Source organism: Juglans microcarpa x Juglans regia, chromosome 7D (assembly GCF_004785595.1).
Source record: "Juglans microcarpa x Juglans regia isolate MS1-56 chromosome 7D, Jm3101_v1.0, whole genome shotgun sequence".
Lineage (NCBI taxonomy): Eukaryota > Viridiplantae > Streptophyta > Magnoliopsida > Fagales > Juglandaceae > Juglans > Juglans microcarpa x Juglans regia.
The window spans coordinates 13,820,872-13,839,668 of NC_054606.1; the positions used below are offsets into that span (position 1 = coordinate 13,820,872).

At 38.1% G+C, this 18,797-nt stretch overlaps 1 protein-coding gene across 1 annotated transcript; it reads left to right on the forward strand.

Annotated features, from left to right (window-relative positions):
* Positions 1 to 2,122: 2,122 nt before the first annotated feature.
* LOC121239616 (dolichol kinase EVAN) lies at positions 2,123 to 17,435 on the forward strand. The gene is given in 15 exon segments (XM_041136891.1): positions 2,123 to 2,514; positions 3,040 to 3,152; positions 5,646 to 5,852; positions 6,085 to 6,189; positions 6,740 to 6,810; positions 6,899 to 6,979; positions 7,053 to 7,264; positions 8,642 to 8,831; positions 8,921 to 8,986; positions 9,855 to 9,943; positions 10,047 to 10,114; positions 10,117 to 10,160; positions 16,283 to 16,334; positions 16,493 to 16,593; positions 16,883 to 17,435. Coding segments are annotated over 15 exon segments (1,698 nt in total). The 5' UTR covers positions 2,123 to 2,329; the 3' UTR covers positions 16,997 to 17,435.
* Positions 17,436 to 18,797: the final 1,362 nt, after the last annotated feature.

An 18,797-nucleotide genomic window follows, 5' to 3' on the forward strand; every position in this document is an offset into this window, starting at 1 on the left:
TTCCTCGAGGTGCCCTCCTTCTCTTGTACATTTAGGTTATTGTGGATGAGCTGGGGGCCTTAGTCTCGCTGGGTCGAGTGCCTTTCCCATTGCCCGTCTTAATGGCCTAACCCGGCCTTCTTGTCTAAATATTGCTAAAGTTCTTGACTTTTGACTTCATTTCCCTTTTCCTTGGTTCCAAGAGGGCTTGCAACGTGTCTTCTGTGTTGATGAAATCATCATCTTTGTCCATGAATTCCCTCAAGGTTGAGGGGGTTTTTTTGGCCAACTCGGTCATGAATGAGCTCCTGGGTCATATGCCTCCTGATAGGGTGGCTAGTGTTATCTTCTCATTTTGATCATTACTCGTAAGCTTCTCCTTGTTAAATTGGATTAAATATGCTTTCAAGCTTTCCTCCTCCTGTTGCTTAATTGTGAGGAGGTAGGCGCACGTCACTGGCGCCTTTTACTCGCCATGAATTGTGTTAGTTCTTGCTTAGCCAACCCTCAAACTATTGATTGAACCTAGTCGCAAGGTTCCAAACTAGTCCCTTGCTATCGCTTTCAACGTTAATGGGAAAAATTGGCACCCCACTTCTCATGGGAAGCTATGGAGAATCATGTGTGCTTTGAAATTCTCTAGGTGATCCACCGAATCTCGAGATCCATCGTATATATCGATCTGAGGAAATTTTGAATTTAGGCGTGAGTGGTACTATCATCACTTCTTCACTGTACGGAAGATCCGTTCGGTTTAACAACTGCTCTAGGGAAGAGGACCCTCCCATTTTCTTTGCCATCTCCTCTTATTTTTCTATGAGGCTAGGCAATTCGTCATGTAATCTCTTATTCTCTAATTCTTCTGCAGTCGTACCTCCTGCTCTATGTGCATCTCTTTCCGTTTGCTCATCGTGGACTAGTGGTGTTGCAGCGTTCTAGTGCTTCAACTTCACATTGTTTTTCCTTAATTCTTCCACCACTGCCATCGTCTTTCTCAACTTCTCTTCGGTCTTCGCCAGCTTCGCCTCCATGTCTGTCAACGTCATATCTTGGTTGTGAGTTGTCTGGGATCGAGTGGTAGTTAGCATGTGGAAATCACATTGGAGTATGTCGAGGAGTAAGATTCCACAGACAGCATCACTGTTCAGGAAGTGTTCTACACACCTGTAACTACACGTTTGACCTGCAACAAAGAAGATGGCGGCACAGTGTGCCCATAGGACCTGCGATGTCTAAGTTAGGAAAGTGATACTGAATTGTATCTATGAATAAATGTTATGCATTACCTTTGGGTGTTATTTATAAGCACATGAATTTGGTGATGAGTATTAGGAACAGACTAACCGTCAAGTTGATCCCTTATTATTTCAAGAGAAATTCTATTTGCAGTCCTGAGTGGGGGATTGTGTGTGCAATTCAATTGATGAATGAGGATAAAATGAGAAAAAAAATATTTAAAAAAAATATTATTGTAATTTTATTTTTTTAAATATAACTGTATGAGCTTGTATGAACAGTTCCTAAATATTATTTCAAGAGAAATTCTATTTGCAGTCCTGAGTGGGGGATTGTGTGTGCAATTCAATTGATGAATGAGGATAAAATGAGAAAAAAAATATTTAAAAAAAAATATTATTGTAATTTTATTTTTTTAAATATAACAGTATGAGCTTGTATGAATAGTTCCTAAATAGAGATTGTATGTAGACTAGCTCTTATTTCAAATTATATGATAAGATAACATCTTTAGTAGCGGTGAAGGCATTTTGTCCTTATCCCTTATCCTATTGGTTGAATACTGGGCCTTGCAGCCCTACTGGATTATCGGACTTGATTTGTTAAGCCTCGAGGTTGAGCTTCGGCTTTCTATTACAAAGGCTTACTTCTTATGGCCAGATAACCCTTCCAGCCTACATAAATTTTATGTAGGATGTTCTGTCGTGTTTCTCACGAAAATGCTGAATGAAGAATGGTGAAGCGAAGTCATGGTCGTTGTTTCGTTTTAGCGCGTTCGATGCGTAAAACGTCTAATGTCAAATGTGACTTCGCATTATGCCGTGTTGGACGTAGGGACCACGCGAAAGATCACGTAATGGCAGTACTGAATCAACGGTCATCAAAACCGAGATGATGTGTCTGTAGGGGCCCACAGTATTGGCAACCTAACGGAACCAATCCAACCGACTCTTCCTCTTCGTTTGCTTCTGATTCGCTTCTTCCATTCTCCTCCGACGATCAAAAAACCGAATTCCCCATGATAATTTTACAATAAAGAAGATGAAGCCCTTACTCCGTATAATCTCTTAATTTCTATCAATTTTCTTTGATAATTATTGTGGTAGCTGCTCAAATGGCGTCTTCGTCGTTGTTCAACGGTGAGCGGGCGGTGGTCCTCGTATTCATCTCCCGCGTTGTTTTCTCTCTCCCCTTCTCTCTTCTCCTTCACGGCCTCTCTCTCTCCCTCCTCGCCCTCTCCGCATTCTTCATCGAGATCCGTGCCGAGACTGCCGCTTCTCTTTCTATTTTCAAGACCAGGTATTTCTTGTTTTCACCCTAGTTTCTTCGAAATTTATCTACTCTTTGCTCTTTTTTGTTTTTTCTCTTCCCAATAGATTCCTTAGCTAGGGTTTTAATTATGATGGAGGTTTTTCCTGATGTTTCTGGAGGTCAAAATCGAGGTTGTTGTCTGAATTCTAACTCTCCTGTTTAGTTGCTGAGAAGCGTTTGAATTTCGAACCGGAAAGTATCCTCTTTCGCTGTATTTTGACTGGAAGTCCTCCCCTCCGCTAAGCTGAACAATAGTTCCTAGGTCCAATACGATGATGGTTATAATATAAATATGGAATTTATGAAATAGGGCTTATCTTCTGCCTCGTTGTAGCAGCCTTTTTAAGGGGGCTAATTAAGATTGATATTTAGTGACAATGAACCATAATGACATATTGGTTGTTCAGTCTACCTTGAGAGTTATATTGGGTTCATAGTATGTGATGTAAATGGCTGTTCGTTTTCAATTTTATTTTGGTTTCCACAAATTAAATTATCTGTGTTTTCTTCTAGGCCTGGTGCTTCATCAGGAATACTGCTTGGGGCAGTAATGCTTCCCGTGGTTATGCTCTCAAAGTTGATACAGCTGTCACGAGCATTCTCATTGCATGAAGTCGCACTTGAAGGTACCGCACTAAATTTTGTGTGTTAACTTTACACACACGGGCAGAATAACATATTGACGTTATCTGAAATCTGTCAGTTTCTTATTTAGTAATTATTATAGATAGAGACCATGAGAGAGGAGAATAAAGAAAATTTTGAGCTCCTTTGCTCCCTTTTTGCAATCCTTGAAGGTTTGATCACTTCTTCCAATCATATGCACTAAATGAGGCCAATAGGGATCATCTTCCACATTGTTACAATTTGTGGGCTGCCACCTTGAAAAGCTCCACTACTCTTCTGGGCATTACCCACGTGATTCCAACCCGATTGAAGAAGTCACTCCACAATGCATTTGCAATCTCATTGTGAAGTAAAAGATGATCAAATGACTCCCCACTCCTTTTAGGCCTCGTTTGGTTATGCAGTTCAGATGAGATGAGATAAGATGTTTTGTTGAAAGTTGAATAAAATATTGTTAGAATATAATTTTTTAATATAATTTTTATTTTGGGATTTGAAAATGTTAAATTGTTTATTATATTTTGTATGGGAGTTTGAGAAAGTTGTAATAATGAGATGAAATGAGATGGTTTTGTGTATCCAAACTGGGCCTTATACATGCAGCACCAACCTACCACAATGTATTTCTCTTTCTTTTAGATTGGAAAGAGTGCTCATGATCAAGGTGACCCTACCGCCTTTGAGAAAATACATTCTTTTCCAACCGGCTAGGTGGCATTTAATCTTCTCAATAATCTCATTCCATATATTTTTTGCCTTAAAAGTGTCCCCCAGTGAAAGCCGTAGATACTTCGTTGGTAAGGAAGCCATGCCACTTGACCCACTTCCTTTCAAAGGAAGCTATCTTACAGTTCACATTTATTGAATGTTGCCTAGCCGGTTGGAAGAGAATATCTTTGTCCATAGGAGGCTGGGTCACCTAGATCTAGAGCACTCTTTCCAATCTATCTACATACTTCATGTCTCTTTTTCCAATTCCTTCCAGTGTTGCTAAGCACATTGAGAAATTACAATGAGACTTTCATTAGGGGCGGATTAGGGGAAGAAGAAAAATCCCATTTGGTTAATTGGGATAATATTTGTGCTCCAATTGTAGAGGGAGGGTTGGGGGTTCATAATCTATTGTTGTTCAACTGTGCTCTTTTGGGACAATGGTTGTAGCAGTATCAAAAAGTGAGGGATGCTTTATGGATGAAGATAGTGGATTCCACTTTGGCTTCTCTGTGGGGGCTTGAAACACTCTGGCTTTAAATATATCGTAGCATTTGTATGCAGATGACACATTTCTGTTTTGTGAGGATGATTCGAAGCAACTTTGGTGTTTGAGAGCTCTATTCCTTTGTCTTGAAGCGGTATCCGGGTAAATAATAAACTTAGCTTAGTTGGAATTGGTTCCAATTGGTCAGGCGGCTAATGTGGAAAGCTTGGTGGATATTATGAATTTTAAGGTGGCATCCCCACCAATCATCCATGGCTTCCATTGGGGGCCACTTTTAAGGCAAAAAATATATGGAATGAGATTATTGAGAAGATTGAGTGTCGCCTAGACAGTTGAAAGAGAATATATTTGTCCAAAGGACGTAGGGTCATTTTGATCAAGAGCAATCTTACCAATTTGAGAAAGAGATATAGTTGTGGTAGACTAGTGCTGCATGTGTAAGTGGAGTGGGGGGGTCTGTTGATTATCTTTTACTTCACTAAAAGATCACAAGTGCATAGTTGAGTCACTTCTTCAGTCAGGTTGGAATGGCATGGGTAATGTCTAGGAGAGTAGTGAAGTGTTTCTATGCCTGGAGAAGGCTAGGTGGCAGCTCACAAATTGCAGTAGTGTGGAAGAATTGGAAGCAGCTTTTCTATCCTTGGTGTCATTCCACACCTCTAGTTCCTAAAAAAAGAAGAAAAGAAGTCGTCTTCTTTGGCAAAAGAAGAATTGGGAGCCAAAGATTGTAAAGTCATACACAACAACAATCATGTGAAAAATAACTGAGTGAAGAATATTCGATATGGAAAACATATAGAAGCATTTGCAATATCCTAATTCAAGAGATAGAAGAGAATCTTTAATATTTGTAATTTATTTTCATATATTAACTCTGGACTTGTGGCTTGCTGATATTAGAGAATGGCATTGAGTTTGAGCCTATAAGTGTATGGGGGGACAGTTCATTACTGGTGAGGCCTTTTTTCCTACTTGGTTTTGTGGCTCCTTATCATGGAGTCAAGTTCCTGGGGCAATGTTTTTTGTGGAAAGGATTTACACAGCATTAACTTGTTGCATCTAATTTCTAACTAATGGCGCTCTGTCATCAAATAACGCCACCCCCCCCCCCCCCGGGGGGCTCTTTTGTTTTGCAATTGGAAAACTTGTAGCTTGTCACGTTATATCTTTGGTGCTCCACCTGCCGTTTATATCTATATATCTATATATATATTATGGTCAAATTTCTTGGGTTTCTGACTCTAATTGACATTATTTTATGTTCACCATATAGAGCTTGAATACTCGACTGTGCAATACTGGGCTACATCTGCCAGCAGCTTGAGTGTGCTCGTATTCCTCTACATAATTATGTTGCGTGCCCCTGACAGCATGCAACACCCTGGCTCGCATAGTAGTTTGGATGCTAAATTTAGTTTATGTGGTATGCTCGTATATGTTGTGGCGTGCAGTGTCTCTCTTCTTACAACATCTTATACTGGTGAGTTTGAAATTATACGTGCATTCTTATCCCTTTTTTCTCTCACTTTCATTTTTATGACTCCGTTGTCTTGCAGTGATTATGATAGGAATAAGATGAGAAAATTGATTAGTTTCCCATAGATTTTTTTATCTTAACAAGGAAATGAGGAAAAAAATTGAACTGACTGTTTCTCTTGGATTGTAACTACTTTTTGTACACAACTAAGACTGCACCATTTATTCTTTCACAGGATTTATCATGATATTGAATCTGCTGTGGGTGCTCTGTCATGGATTGGCAGCAGTGAAATTGATCCGGCATTTTCTAAATACTTTTCCGTCTTGTGCCTCCATTGGTAGGTGTTGTGCAACTTTTTTTTTTTTTTTTGTGAACCTTTTCTCCTCTTGTTGAATGCAATGTACTTTTCCTTGATTTGAAAAAGGAGAAAATTTTGATTAAGATAGGAATAACAAAGTCAGGGCACAAAAAGGAATTTTGGTGGGGCATGGATTCTTTCATAGGAGGACACAAGCTCACTAAAAAAGCTAAATAAGAAAATTACTGTGGGTGTTGAGAAGTGGTAAACAACCTCTTATTTCTAATAATGTATAACTGGAGATTATGGCCCGTGTGCGTGCTTGTGTTTTGTAAAGTTCGAGTATATCAATTGCAAGCAATAAAAATCACCAGTCAAAGAAATTATAACAGGCTTCCACTAAATCGGCAGACTAGTGCCTAATTTCCTTTAGTAATGGTTGACATCCTTTGTTCTATAAACGCTTCTGCTAAATCTGCCTTGGATAGCTGCAATTGAATCCTTGTGGCATTGGCTTAATTAGATGATCTGTTCACGCAGGCTTTCATGTTCTATTCTGACTAGGTATTACTGCTCCCTTTATTTTTAGGGGAAGCACTTTTGGTGACTACAGGCCTTGTTCTTTATTTTGGTGACATGTTGGCATGTACAATCGTGAAGGTCAGTACAATTCTATTCTAGGTAGTTTTTATTCCTCAGGACAAACGGTTTCTATGTATATTTTACCGTGATCACTTTGTTCAAGCAGGCGATTGGATACATAAGTTCATCTGAGTTGGGTTTTGCTCCATATGGAATCAAAAGAAGTGAAATTACTACAGTTATTCAGGTATGATTCTCCAAGGGTTGAAAATGATTGTGAAGGCTGTAAGTGGATAGCTAAGGTTGTTCTCTTCATGCAGGGGGTGATACTAGGCCTGCTTCTTTTTCCAGTGATCTTTAAGTTTGTTGTTGAAGTATGGGAATGCTCAATTAGGGGTTACTCTGAAGCAAGGACATACAACGAGATAGGCCGATCTTTTATATTCTTTGCATTCCTTGGAGTTGTCTTGGTTGTGATCATCCCATCATGGATGCAGTTCGTTAATGATTTTAATTTACATCCATTGTTGTGGTAATGTTTCTCTATCAACATTCAAGTGAATTTGATGCTTGTATTTTATTCTAGATTTTGCTTTTTATCAAATTTGATCTGATGCTAATGAGAATACTGAGTAGCTATCATTAGTTTTATAAAGATGGGTGGGTGATGGAGTATGTGTTTGGCTTTTGTTTTCTGATACATGGATTGCATGCTTTTGCTTGGTATATGAGAAAAAAATTTAAGCTGGCACTTTATTGTTGTTATTGTAGTAAGTCTTAAGCCATTTAGAACACTAGGTTATAGGAATGAATATTAGTTTGTGCTGCAGTATATAAACTGATTATATCATGTAATTGTGTTGAATAATTTTTTATGTAGGCCTGTTTGCATGTCAATTCTTGCATGGGCTAGTACTTACAGATCAGAATAAAATAGTGAACAAACTGTGATATCTATGAAAAATCTGTGTATCAGTATTGTGTGTGGAGCTTACGAGAAGTCTTTTGCTCCCCCTAATTTTCTTGGTCTTGGAAACCTATTGTCCATAACTATTGCAACCTGGATGCTCACTTTTTTTGGATGTTCTACCTCAATAAGCGATTCCATCTGTATCAGCATACAGATATACTTGATCATAGAATTTTGATGTGTGCCACGTTCATTTAGTTAATTTGATAAGAAGCATCGTGTTATTGTATTTTTGTTTTACCATCAACTAGACATAGTTGGCTTCTCAATGCGTCATGAATTCTCTGGATAGAACTGTAGGTTGTACACCTGTGGTCATTGAATGCAAGAAACTATTCCAATTGCTTGGTAGTAATCTAGTTGATGCAGAGGTTAGAAGCAGTTTTCCACAGTTTGTCTTCTGTTTTTTTTTTTTTTTTTTTTTTTTTTTTTTTTGTAGAACTTATGTCGTGTGGGAGTGCGGCATTCTCCGTGACATTGAGCTTTCTTTTTCGTTTAAAACATCGTATCAAATAGCATTTTATCCATTTATGTTTTTCTACTTATAATTCTTGAATGCTGAATTCACATGGTCCACTTTGAATTCTTTGATTCCCTGCTGGAAACCCCATGGGGTTTGTAGGAAAGAAATTAAATTAGAAATATTTTAGCAAGCCATGCTATTAGCAATATATGTCAGTGACATTACTTGAATGCTTTTTTTCTCTATCATGTTCCTATCCTATAGCATGTGTGGAAGTCGAATATCGTCATATGTGTAAGACTGTTGAATCTAAAATGTTACTTATTTTGGTTAGTTGTAGCTGTCTATTGTTTTGTTTCCACCTTATTTTGCTTAGTTGTAGCTGTCAATAGTTTTGTTTCCACCTTCATATTCTGATTTGTCTAGATATTTTGTTGGATTACCTTCTTATATTTGTGTCATTTCTCTTTTGGCAGGGTAATCTCATTTGTCTTTTCAGAACCGCTTAAAAGACTATCTTTATGTATCTACTGGGTGTGTGTGATATATGTGTCTGTTCTGCGGTTCTACAATATTTCAAAGAATAGCAAGATTGAAAGAATTCTCCTTCGAAAATACTATCATCTGATGGCTGTTTTGATGTTTCTGCCTGCTCTTATCTTCCAGGTGAGTTAGGAGAAAAATGGATGTATCTTTTGTAGTAGTCCATTCTTGAAATGGTCTGTTTCACTGCTGAAACTACATCTGTTTTTCAGCCAAAGTTTCTGGATCTAGCATTTGGTGCAGCTTTGGCAGTTTTCTTGGCATTAGAAATTATACGAGTAAGTTCCTGATATTGACAAATTTTCCATTTATGATATTGCATAAACAACAAGCACTCGAACAAGTGTTCCACTGGTTTGACTGCCATCAAAATACCTACAGGCTTGGAGAGAGAAAAGTTGAGTTGTGACAACTATGTTAATTTATGATTGCAACTTTAGGAGTTGTAATAAATCTTAAGTTACTAAATTAGTACAATTGGATTTAATATTTAGAATTCGTTAAGAGAATATGCCCATAAGAGATCATAGTATCTCTAACTGCACTTGAAGATGGAACAAGAAACATTTGTCAACCACCTGAAGTAGATGCCTTTAACATTATGCAATGGTGACATTGGCCCATAAATCTTTTGATCCATAATCAAAATCTGCTTTCAAATTACTTATCAAAAAAATCTGCTTTCAAATTATCATTTTTGTTAAAGGTTTTTATTTTCATTGGAATGTGAGCATAAAAGCCCTCCTGAAATGAGTATCATCTCAGCAGAGCCTCAAATGCCTTTGCAAAGATCCCACTAGATATTGAAAATCGTGAAAAAATAAGATCTATTACTATATTCAAAGTTATTGCTAATTATTGAATGTGTCAGCTTTTGTCAAATGGAGATTACTTTGGAAATTATATTGTCTCTTTACAAAATGTGATGAGCCATGTTTTTCCGTAACTAGTTTGGGTGAGCTGCACTAGTCATTTTTTGAATCGTTCTCAGAAGTGAAGTAAAATTATTTTGCTTCTATTGGTCATTGGTTACAACTTACAAAAGCTGGATCTTCGCATGTTGTACATGTTTGAGAACTGAGAAGAGATTTAAGTTCCTTACCACATTTCTTGGTTGGTATGTCATAACAATTCTCTTGTAGCCAGGTATGGAGAATATGGCCTTTGGGACAACCTATACATCAATTTATGAATGCTTTTACAGACCATCGTGATTCTGATCTTCTTATTGTTAGGTATGGCATGTTCTCGCCTGTGAAGATCAAAGGTGTGAAGCATATGTTTGAACAGAGTAATTCCTTGCCTCCATTTTTAACTTATGTTATCTGATTTTTTCAGCCATTTCTCGCTCTTGCTTGGTTGCGCGCTTCCTATTTGGATGTCATCTGGGTACAATGATCGACCACTCACCCTTTTGCTGGAATTTTGAGTCTTGGAATTGGAGATACAATGGTGAGTTTGTGTTATTATGTACCATTATTTTGATATTCGAACCCTGGAAAGGTTTCAGACTCTTAAATATTTATCAAGTAGTGTCAAGGTCCAACGGGCTTTGTCCAATTCTTTTTTATGGTAAGTAATCGAAGATTTTATTGAGAAAACACAAAAGGCGTAGTCCAAATACACAGGACTTGTACAATAGGAACACCTAGTGAGAAATAAAAAAAAAAAGATGCAAGAAAATATGGAAACTTGGCCCATTGAAATCTATAGATTTTGCGCAAAGGAATAGAGAATTGCAAAAGAAAATTTACAGCTGTAGAGGTTAGTACACCTGTCTCTGTCCCTTTGTCAACCTTAGAGCACTTGATTTCTACCTCCAAGACATTTTTTTCTTTTAAGTAATCTTTTCAAGATCAATAATCACATGGTTTTTCTGTAGCTTCTCTTCTTCAGATGGTGTTCTCTCCTTCACACCTTTCAAGCCCTACAACTCCTCCAAGGACTTCTTTTTTTTTTTTTTTTTTTTTTTTTTTTTTTTTTTTTTTTTTATATTAACTCCAATGACTTCTTATGATGCTACACATTTCCAAAATGTTGCTCCTTCCACCTCTTTAAGTCATGTTTACAACTCCTGTTTTTGAACCAAGATAAAAATTGGAGTTTATTGGAAATGATAGGATGACCACTATTGTCTAACCCCGTTGACAAAACCTTGTGCTTTTAGTCACATATTTTCAAATATAAAATACATTCCACCCTTTTGAGTGCTTTTTCAATTTAGAATAATGGGGAGATGAAGAGTCTCTTTTGACAAAAATCAGGAAAGTGCAATTCCCAATTTGGAGATACGTGGAATCTGTAACTTCTAGATCAAGACTGATTACCTGGACTGGTAAACCACGTGAAAGAGCCTCCCACAAGGGAAGATTCTGCTTAAAGATGAAGTCCGAGAAATCCAACATAGACAAACAAATATGAGCTTCACCCGATCTCTCACTTGGTAATCAAGTGACATTGAAATCCTCACCAATACACCATAGTAATTCTCACCAACTACAAAGACCAACCAGCTCGCACAAATACATTCAATTACTATTGGCATCTGGCTCATAAACACCTGCAAAAGCTCAAGAGAAAAACATCTTCTACATGGTATTCTAAAAGAAAAGGCCACCATAAATTCCCAATACACTATCAGTTTCTTCGCCACCCTATTGTTGTACACTAACAAAACTCAAGGGCTCTACAGTCCAAGGGAGGAAGATGGGTCAAATGCATGCAAAATTTTTTCTACTTAAAAGATTTACTAATCTTTACCATTTTGATGTGATTTTATATTTTGACTTTCGTATTAAATTGTCTTATAGGGAAAAGTGGGTTTAACTCATGGAACTTGTTGAAGTAGAGGGCTCAAACAACAATTTAGTTTTAACTGAAATGATATTATTGATGGAAATCATGGAAAAGAAAAAAGAATGGGTGTCATTAAAATATCTCAATGCTTTCCCTATAAATTTATATTTTCCTTGTTAACATCTTTTCTTGCAATATAAGTGTATAAATTTGCTATTGAGGAGACATAAAGTATGGAAGGAGTAAGTCAAGCCCCAAAGGAAAAATCATCATAGCTAAGAATTGTGGTTGCATTTTGGAGCATTGATATGGGAAATTCCATTTTTCCAACTTAAAGATTTCCAGTCATGTTAATGCGTGTTTGCCATCAATGCATTTGCTTGGGAGCCTGTTAATTCCGCTGTGGTTCTGATTATATATTTCATTTTCTTCTTTTGAATTTTAGGACCTTAATGATCTTGAAATAAATTTTCACGCTTGTTGAAAAGATTAAACTCGGGGGTAAACAAGTCTAGTTTGTGTGAGTAGCGAGTGGTCAACCTCTGTTCATTTAATTTTCATTTGAACATGAGCCACTCTCAAGCTATCATGGAGTTACATTTTATGTTTACAAATAACTCATTTAGGGTACATTTGAATAATGAGATGAGATGAGAAATTCTCTAAACTTCTTTAAACTTCTCACAATTTTCTTCCCAAACATCACTCAAACACAACACTTTTCAATTTCAAATCTTCAACTTTTTCATCTAACCATTACCTAATTATTACAACTTTTACAAACTTCAAAACAAAACACAAAAATCAATATAACCTTTTCAAACTTTAAAACAAAAATAATATTAAAAGATTATATTAAAACAATTTTTTAACTTTATAATATTTTTATTCAACTTTTTCTCACTCATTTCCCAAAACCCAATAAACATCTTAAATCAAACTACTTCACTACTATTCACAGAACTATGAGATACTCAAAGTGTCCAAATGAGCCCTTACTTTTCGAGTGAGTTTTCTTTCTTTGGTACTTTGTGGGCTAAAACTTTTGTAATGGAAGATAATTTCCAGAATTTGTTTTAGATTTCCTTTTGTTTTAAGAAAGTAGTAGTTATTTCCTTTGTATACATCCTGTGTACTTGGGTTTATGCCTATTCTTGGGAAGAAAATCTCTTATTACTTATAAAAAAAAAAGTTTCTTCTCAAGCTACTTAATTTTGAGAAAATAGATTATTTATATCATATTTTATAACTTCACTAACAAATTTCGACAAATAAACTTTGGGTTTAGTATCTTTGTATGTTTATATACACATATATTTATAATTATACTCATAAGGATTCAAGCAATGCGCTTAATATTAGAACTATAATTTCCTCATTGTTTTAAATATTAAAGATATTCTTGTTGTAGAGTTAAAAATAATAGATACAAAGTTATTTGAGTTTATATGAGTTGAGCTGAGCTTTATACGAGTTGTATAATTTAATAATCAATCATGACTTCTTGTTAATGAAGGCTCATTTACTAAAGGACTTGTGCCGATCTTGAGCCTGATCGAGCCAATCTCGAGTGGCTTGTTAGTAGTCTTAAACAAATAGTACACCCGTACGTGATGGTCCATTTTTGTATATTGCCTCCCTTCCTTTGCTTGCCTCCTTGAGTTTCATACCCCCCACTCTTACAAAGCGAAGAGCTCCCCGAGCAACACATTTACCAAGATGAGGAGGTAGTGCGAATCAGGAATAGGGACATCCAGTCTTTGGTCGGCATGTACCTTTTCTCTTATTAGATAGATTACTTTCACTTTAGCTGCTCGTTTATAGGGGATTATAGTGCTTGAAGAACTCCTAAAGGCTTTCCGAATCTATTTGTATAGTCTCCTATCACTAGGCTCACCAAAAATGAAGATATCTATAGCTACATATGCTCAGACAAGACGCTTTCTATAGAGGAGCTCTATATCTCTAACTATCCTAAGGTAGATATCTTTCTCACTGAGTCCACCATACACTGAAGCTAGCCGGGATGAAGATTGATGGGTGAAATTCTCTAGCGGTTTCCTTCTTTCCATTTTGTGGACTTCATTGTTTAGGTGGAATTATGCTTACTTGTTTTTTAGTCACGGCCAAGTTTATGATGAGTATACTTGAACCCTTGTATAGGTAGGACCCCTCTTCCTATCATCAGTGGGAACTTTACTTCCTTTTGATCCTCGGAGAGCTTAAAGGGGAAAAAAGTCAAGATAAGCCACACATGTTTCAGCTAAACTGAGTTTTTAATCCAATTGTAAGTGGAACTCTTGGATATTGAATCCGGAAAGATTGCCTTAATTCGGATCGAAATTGCATTGTACATCTTATGGGCAATAGTAAGATAGTGAGATCCTGGGTCACAATTAGGCAATTTGTTAAAGATATTCTTGACCTTTGCTTTCACATCCATGAACTTCATCATTCTACTCTTGTCCACCATCGCCTTGCAATCTGATCCCTCAAGTCTCAGTTTCTTTGCCCTGGGAATGTCAGCCAACTCCATTTCCATTTAACTGATCCTAAGTGACGAAGAAATAACAAACTTTTTTGAACAGTGAGATTGTGTCAATTGCTTTCTTGCTTACCCAATGGATCCGGTTGAGTATCTTAATGGTAGAGCAATCTTGGGCACTGAAGACTAGTGTCGGGTCCTTCTTTACAAAAGGCATCACACTACGGCAGTTGCCACAACCTTCTAGCCTGACTTCGTGAAATTCGGCTCAAGCTGCAAGGTCCCACTGTTTTAGAATCTGGTTTTATGAACTGATTGGATTAAAATAGCCATAGCTGTATATACTCCCTGATCAAGAAAGGCATTTTCCTAATCCTTGTAATGGCATAAATTAGAAATTGGACCTCAGAATCATTGACAATTATAGTGACAGTTACATTTATAAAAATTACCAATATCATATAGGTTGGTGCATATATTAAGATCTCAGTAATGTTATTTACGAAATTTCAATTCACCATGTAAAACCAAGTGAGCCCCTCTCATTCAGAAGGGCTTGCTAGAACCAAAGACAACAATCCCTACAATGGGTTCAAATAGGTCTTTATTGAACCTGCTCAACCAAGCCTAAATTTCCCTTTTGTGTTTTTAGCTTTCTCCTTGCTGTTTTGCTAGGTGCTAGGTGCTAGGTGCTAGGTGCTAGGTGCTAGGTGCTAGCTGCCTGCTTATACCTAGCCTTGTTCAAAATCACTTCTGGTATACCAAGTGGGCTGTGGTGATGCAGAGAGGAGAGGATGAACTTGAAGTAATTTTCTGCCTATAGCATTCAAAACCCCTTCTGATGGACGGGGGAATTGCGAGAAAAATATCTGCTGTCCCAGCAGAGTTCCGCTATGGAATTTGTTCGGTGTCTGAGTTGTCAGACTCTTTCTGTTGAGAAAGGCTATTTTCACATCGAAAAGGTCATAGGACTCGAAATGCTTATAAACTTTTTGGTCTCCTTTCACTCGCTTGTTTGAGTTAAGAAATAGGAAGTGTTATGTCCCTTTCATCCAGTGCTAGGACATCGTCTTTTTATTTGCACCCCAACCTAGAGCCGCAAATGGAACTGATTGAGCACTACTTTGTTCCCACAATATGTCTTTTCTCTTTTGGAACATTGTTGGACTGATGGGAATGCTCGGATTCTTCTCTATCTAGCTTGAAAGTGGATCTATGAAATGACACCCCAGCTCGACTCGAGACCAAGTATCATTGGAGTAGATACTCTTCCAGAGTTGTTTCCAAACAAAGGGAGTAGAGGAATTCGATATCTGTTGTCTTAGAAAGGTAGACAGGGACCTTTTAGTATAAATCTATTCTTTTCTTTTTTGAGATTCCATTGATGCATAGCCCATTTGGTATCTTGAGAAGTCGAGTTCATGAACTTGAATTGACACAATTAAACTTGACCAAAGGAATATAGAGACTTGGCCAGCCTTTGTATCAATAGCCATGGGATGATCTTGGAAAAATGTTCAGTTCTTTAGCTCCCTTTCCTTTAAAAAGTATTCCCCGGTGGAGCTGAGCTTTATACGAGTTGTATCATTTAATAATCACTTATGACTTTTTGTTAATGAATGGCTCATTTAATAAAGGACTTGTGCCGATCTTGAGTTTGTGGCTTGCCGAGTAGTCTTGTTTATTTGTAGCCGTAGATTAAACAATGCAGCCAAGCTGTTGCACTACCTCCTTCTGAACCGCAATTTTGAAGCTGAATATTGTGGGATTCAGGAGTGCATTTAGAGCTAGACAGCAAGTCTAAGGTGTAGAGGTTGAAGTTCATCTTGGCATTCATAGTTTAGCTATCATTCTATTTTAGTATTCTAGCTGTCATTCGTAACAGTAACACTGCTAATGGTTAAATAACTGACAACATTGTTCCTTTTGGCCCTCTGCTTGTGGTTATTTTGCCATCTGGGTAGAGCAGAATGATTATTTCCCCAAAAGTTAAAATAGGAAAGACTTGTTTTGGCACTATGCCAAGTTGTTTGGTTTCCGTATCCAAGAAATGACTGGAAAAATAAATTTGGTGAAAGTATAGATGTATGTGGCAGCAAGTATAATTTAAAGATAATAAGAAACCATTAAATGGTGAGGTTTACTAAAGATGCAATTTGAAGAGCAGTCAAATTTTCCCTTTTAAGTTGGTCATGGTAGTTCTACATCATAATGAGAATAGTAATCTTCTTTAAGTTGGTCATGGCTAGTTCTACATCATAATGAGAATAGTAATCTTCTTTTAATGCTCCAGGCATCAATGGTTGGCCACAAGTACGGTGTTCTCAGGTGGAGCAAAACTGGCAGTAAGTATTCCCTCCCCCTCCCCCTCCCCCTCCCCCTGCACCCAAACCCCCCTGCCCCTCCAAAAAAAAAATCCCCAAAATCTACTTTTGCTTTTTCGGGCATTATAGGGCTTCTGTTAATTTGCTTAAATTACATGTGTGCTCTTTCCACTTGCTAGAGAAAACCATTGAAGGGACTGCAGCGGGTATAACGTCCGTCCTGGCTGCTTGTTCAGTTCTGCTTCCACTTCTAGCATCCACTGGATATATTCTTAGCCAGGTCTCTCTCTCTTTCTCTCTCATGGCTCTATGGCTTCTATATGAGCACACAACATGAATTTTGTCATTACGTGTTTCTTGCCACCATGCTTTAATGAATATGGTTTATGCCTGAGGCTTTTGAGTTCAAACAATATATAACTTATCAAGGAGTTGTTTGTGTGCGTATAGCCTCTTTGAAATCCCCCTTCCCCTTCCCAGCATCTTCTTGTGAAGATTATTTGATATTTATTTCTTTTCTTGTTTGGGTAATTGATGCATTTGTTGATGTTTTATGCCAACATTTTCAGCATTGGTTCTCTCTTATACTAGCTGTGACCGTGAGCGGCATGTTGGAAGCCTACACAGCACAACTTGACAATGCTTTCATACCACTGGTTTTCTATAGCCTTCTGTGTCTGTAAGTGCACACCTCCAATCTGCGCAAGGTATATGTACATAAATTGACTCTGATGAATATTGCCTAAAAATTTCCATTATTTTTGTCATGTGCTTTCCCTAAGCACCTTTTTTTCCCATTTTTTTATGTTGATATAGTTGATCCATCATTAGAGATTACAGCCAACATCTATGGATATCTTCATAGGGTGGATTTTTTGGATTAGGTTTATTCTAGTTAAGTTTCTACACGGTAATAGTAGGTTTCTTAAGCATTTATATGAAGAGGCGAGCATTGCATGCTCATTAACACAGGATAAAAGGTTAATACTTCTCTCAGTGAAAAAAAGTCTTTTTTCACCCTTTTTTTAGGGAGAATATCACATTGTAGAGACAAGGAGTTGAGAATTATTGGAATTCTTTCAGAACAACTACTTTTGTAATTAAAATTTTGTATTTGACATATTCTGTACCTGGCCCATAAATTTTTTTTCCCTCAAGTTTTGTTTCTTAAATATTTGGATGCGACACCATTTATTTTAGATCTGAGAGAATTTTGCTACTGTTGTGGCATGTTCTTGCCCTTTGCCCTTTGTCCTTTGTTCTTTTGTTATCCAGGAAGAAGGGAAAGGGGGGGAGGGGGTTGTAACACACCCCAAAAGGCAAAGCAACTCAACTCTCTCCTAAAAAAATTTCTCTCTCCGTACACCCGGGAAAAAAAATGTGATGCTGAAATTTTACTGTTTTGACAGAAAATTCCTGGGCTGATCAACTTTCTTAGTTGTTTTTTTTGTTTTTATGAGTTTTGGTTATTGCGATGGGATCAAGCAGGATGAGCCTTCCGAAGGGCATTGCAATAGAACAGAAAATGTTTGTGGCTGCAAGAAATGGACGTCAGGTCACTCTGTTTGAGAAGGGTTGGAAGGTTGCAACAGAGATGAGTTTGGGTCTAGCGACAGCTCGTTGGTTCTCCAAAGTATTAGACGATAGCCTGGAGGTTGGGAGGAAGGAGTTCTACTCTGCATATCGAGATGGAGATAGAGGGTATATAGCCCAGCGGTGTTCGAACGCCAGAGGTTTCTTCATGGCGTTAGTGGAGTATGGAGGGGGAGGTCACCGGAGTTGCATCTTTATTCTTGAAGATAGGAATGGAGCGGGATGGTGGAAACTTGCAAAGGAGCTGTTGGAAGCTGGAGGCGGCTGTCTGCGTCTGCTTCCATCAACAACGATGGGACACACGTCAACTTCTCGGTTGTACATGGAGGTGCTTCAAACACAGAAGAGGTCTCCTCGAGACGTGCAGTGCAGTGCTAGGGATAGCAGGTCAGGTTTAGGGGGCACCACTCTTTCGGCAGGGGCTCAGAATCGACAAGGGGAAGGCAGAGAATTGGTTGGTCTGAAAGAAGAAAGTTTACTGATGGCTTTGAACAAGTTGGAGAAGCGTCTGAGTGATATAGTTGAGGAAGTGAAGGGACTAAAATGGTGCGTAAAGGGTAAGGGACTTATGCAGGAGGGCCTGGGCCAGGCTTGTGGCATTTTGGGCTCCTACTCGAGCTGAGATAAAGGGCCCATGGGTTGCAAGGTCTCTGGCCAGCCGAAGGAAGTATTGGCTCTGATGCTGGGCCTAAGCCCATGGGGAGGCCTCCACCGTGTAAGCAGCAAGGCCTGGTATGGAGGAAGAAGATGCAGTGGGGCATGGGCTCGGTGACTGTAACTGAGCCACCGTTGCAGGGGGAGGGTCAGGCGACCTCGCCGAAGGCGGCCGACGTTCCGTCCGAGTCCCTGCCGGCATCGAGTGCCGTTATGGAGAACGGAAAGGCGAACCTC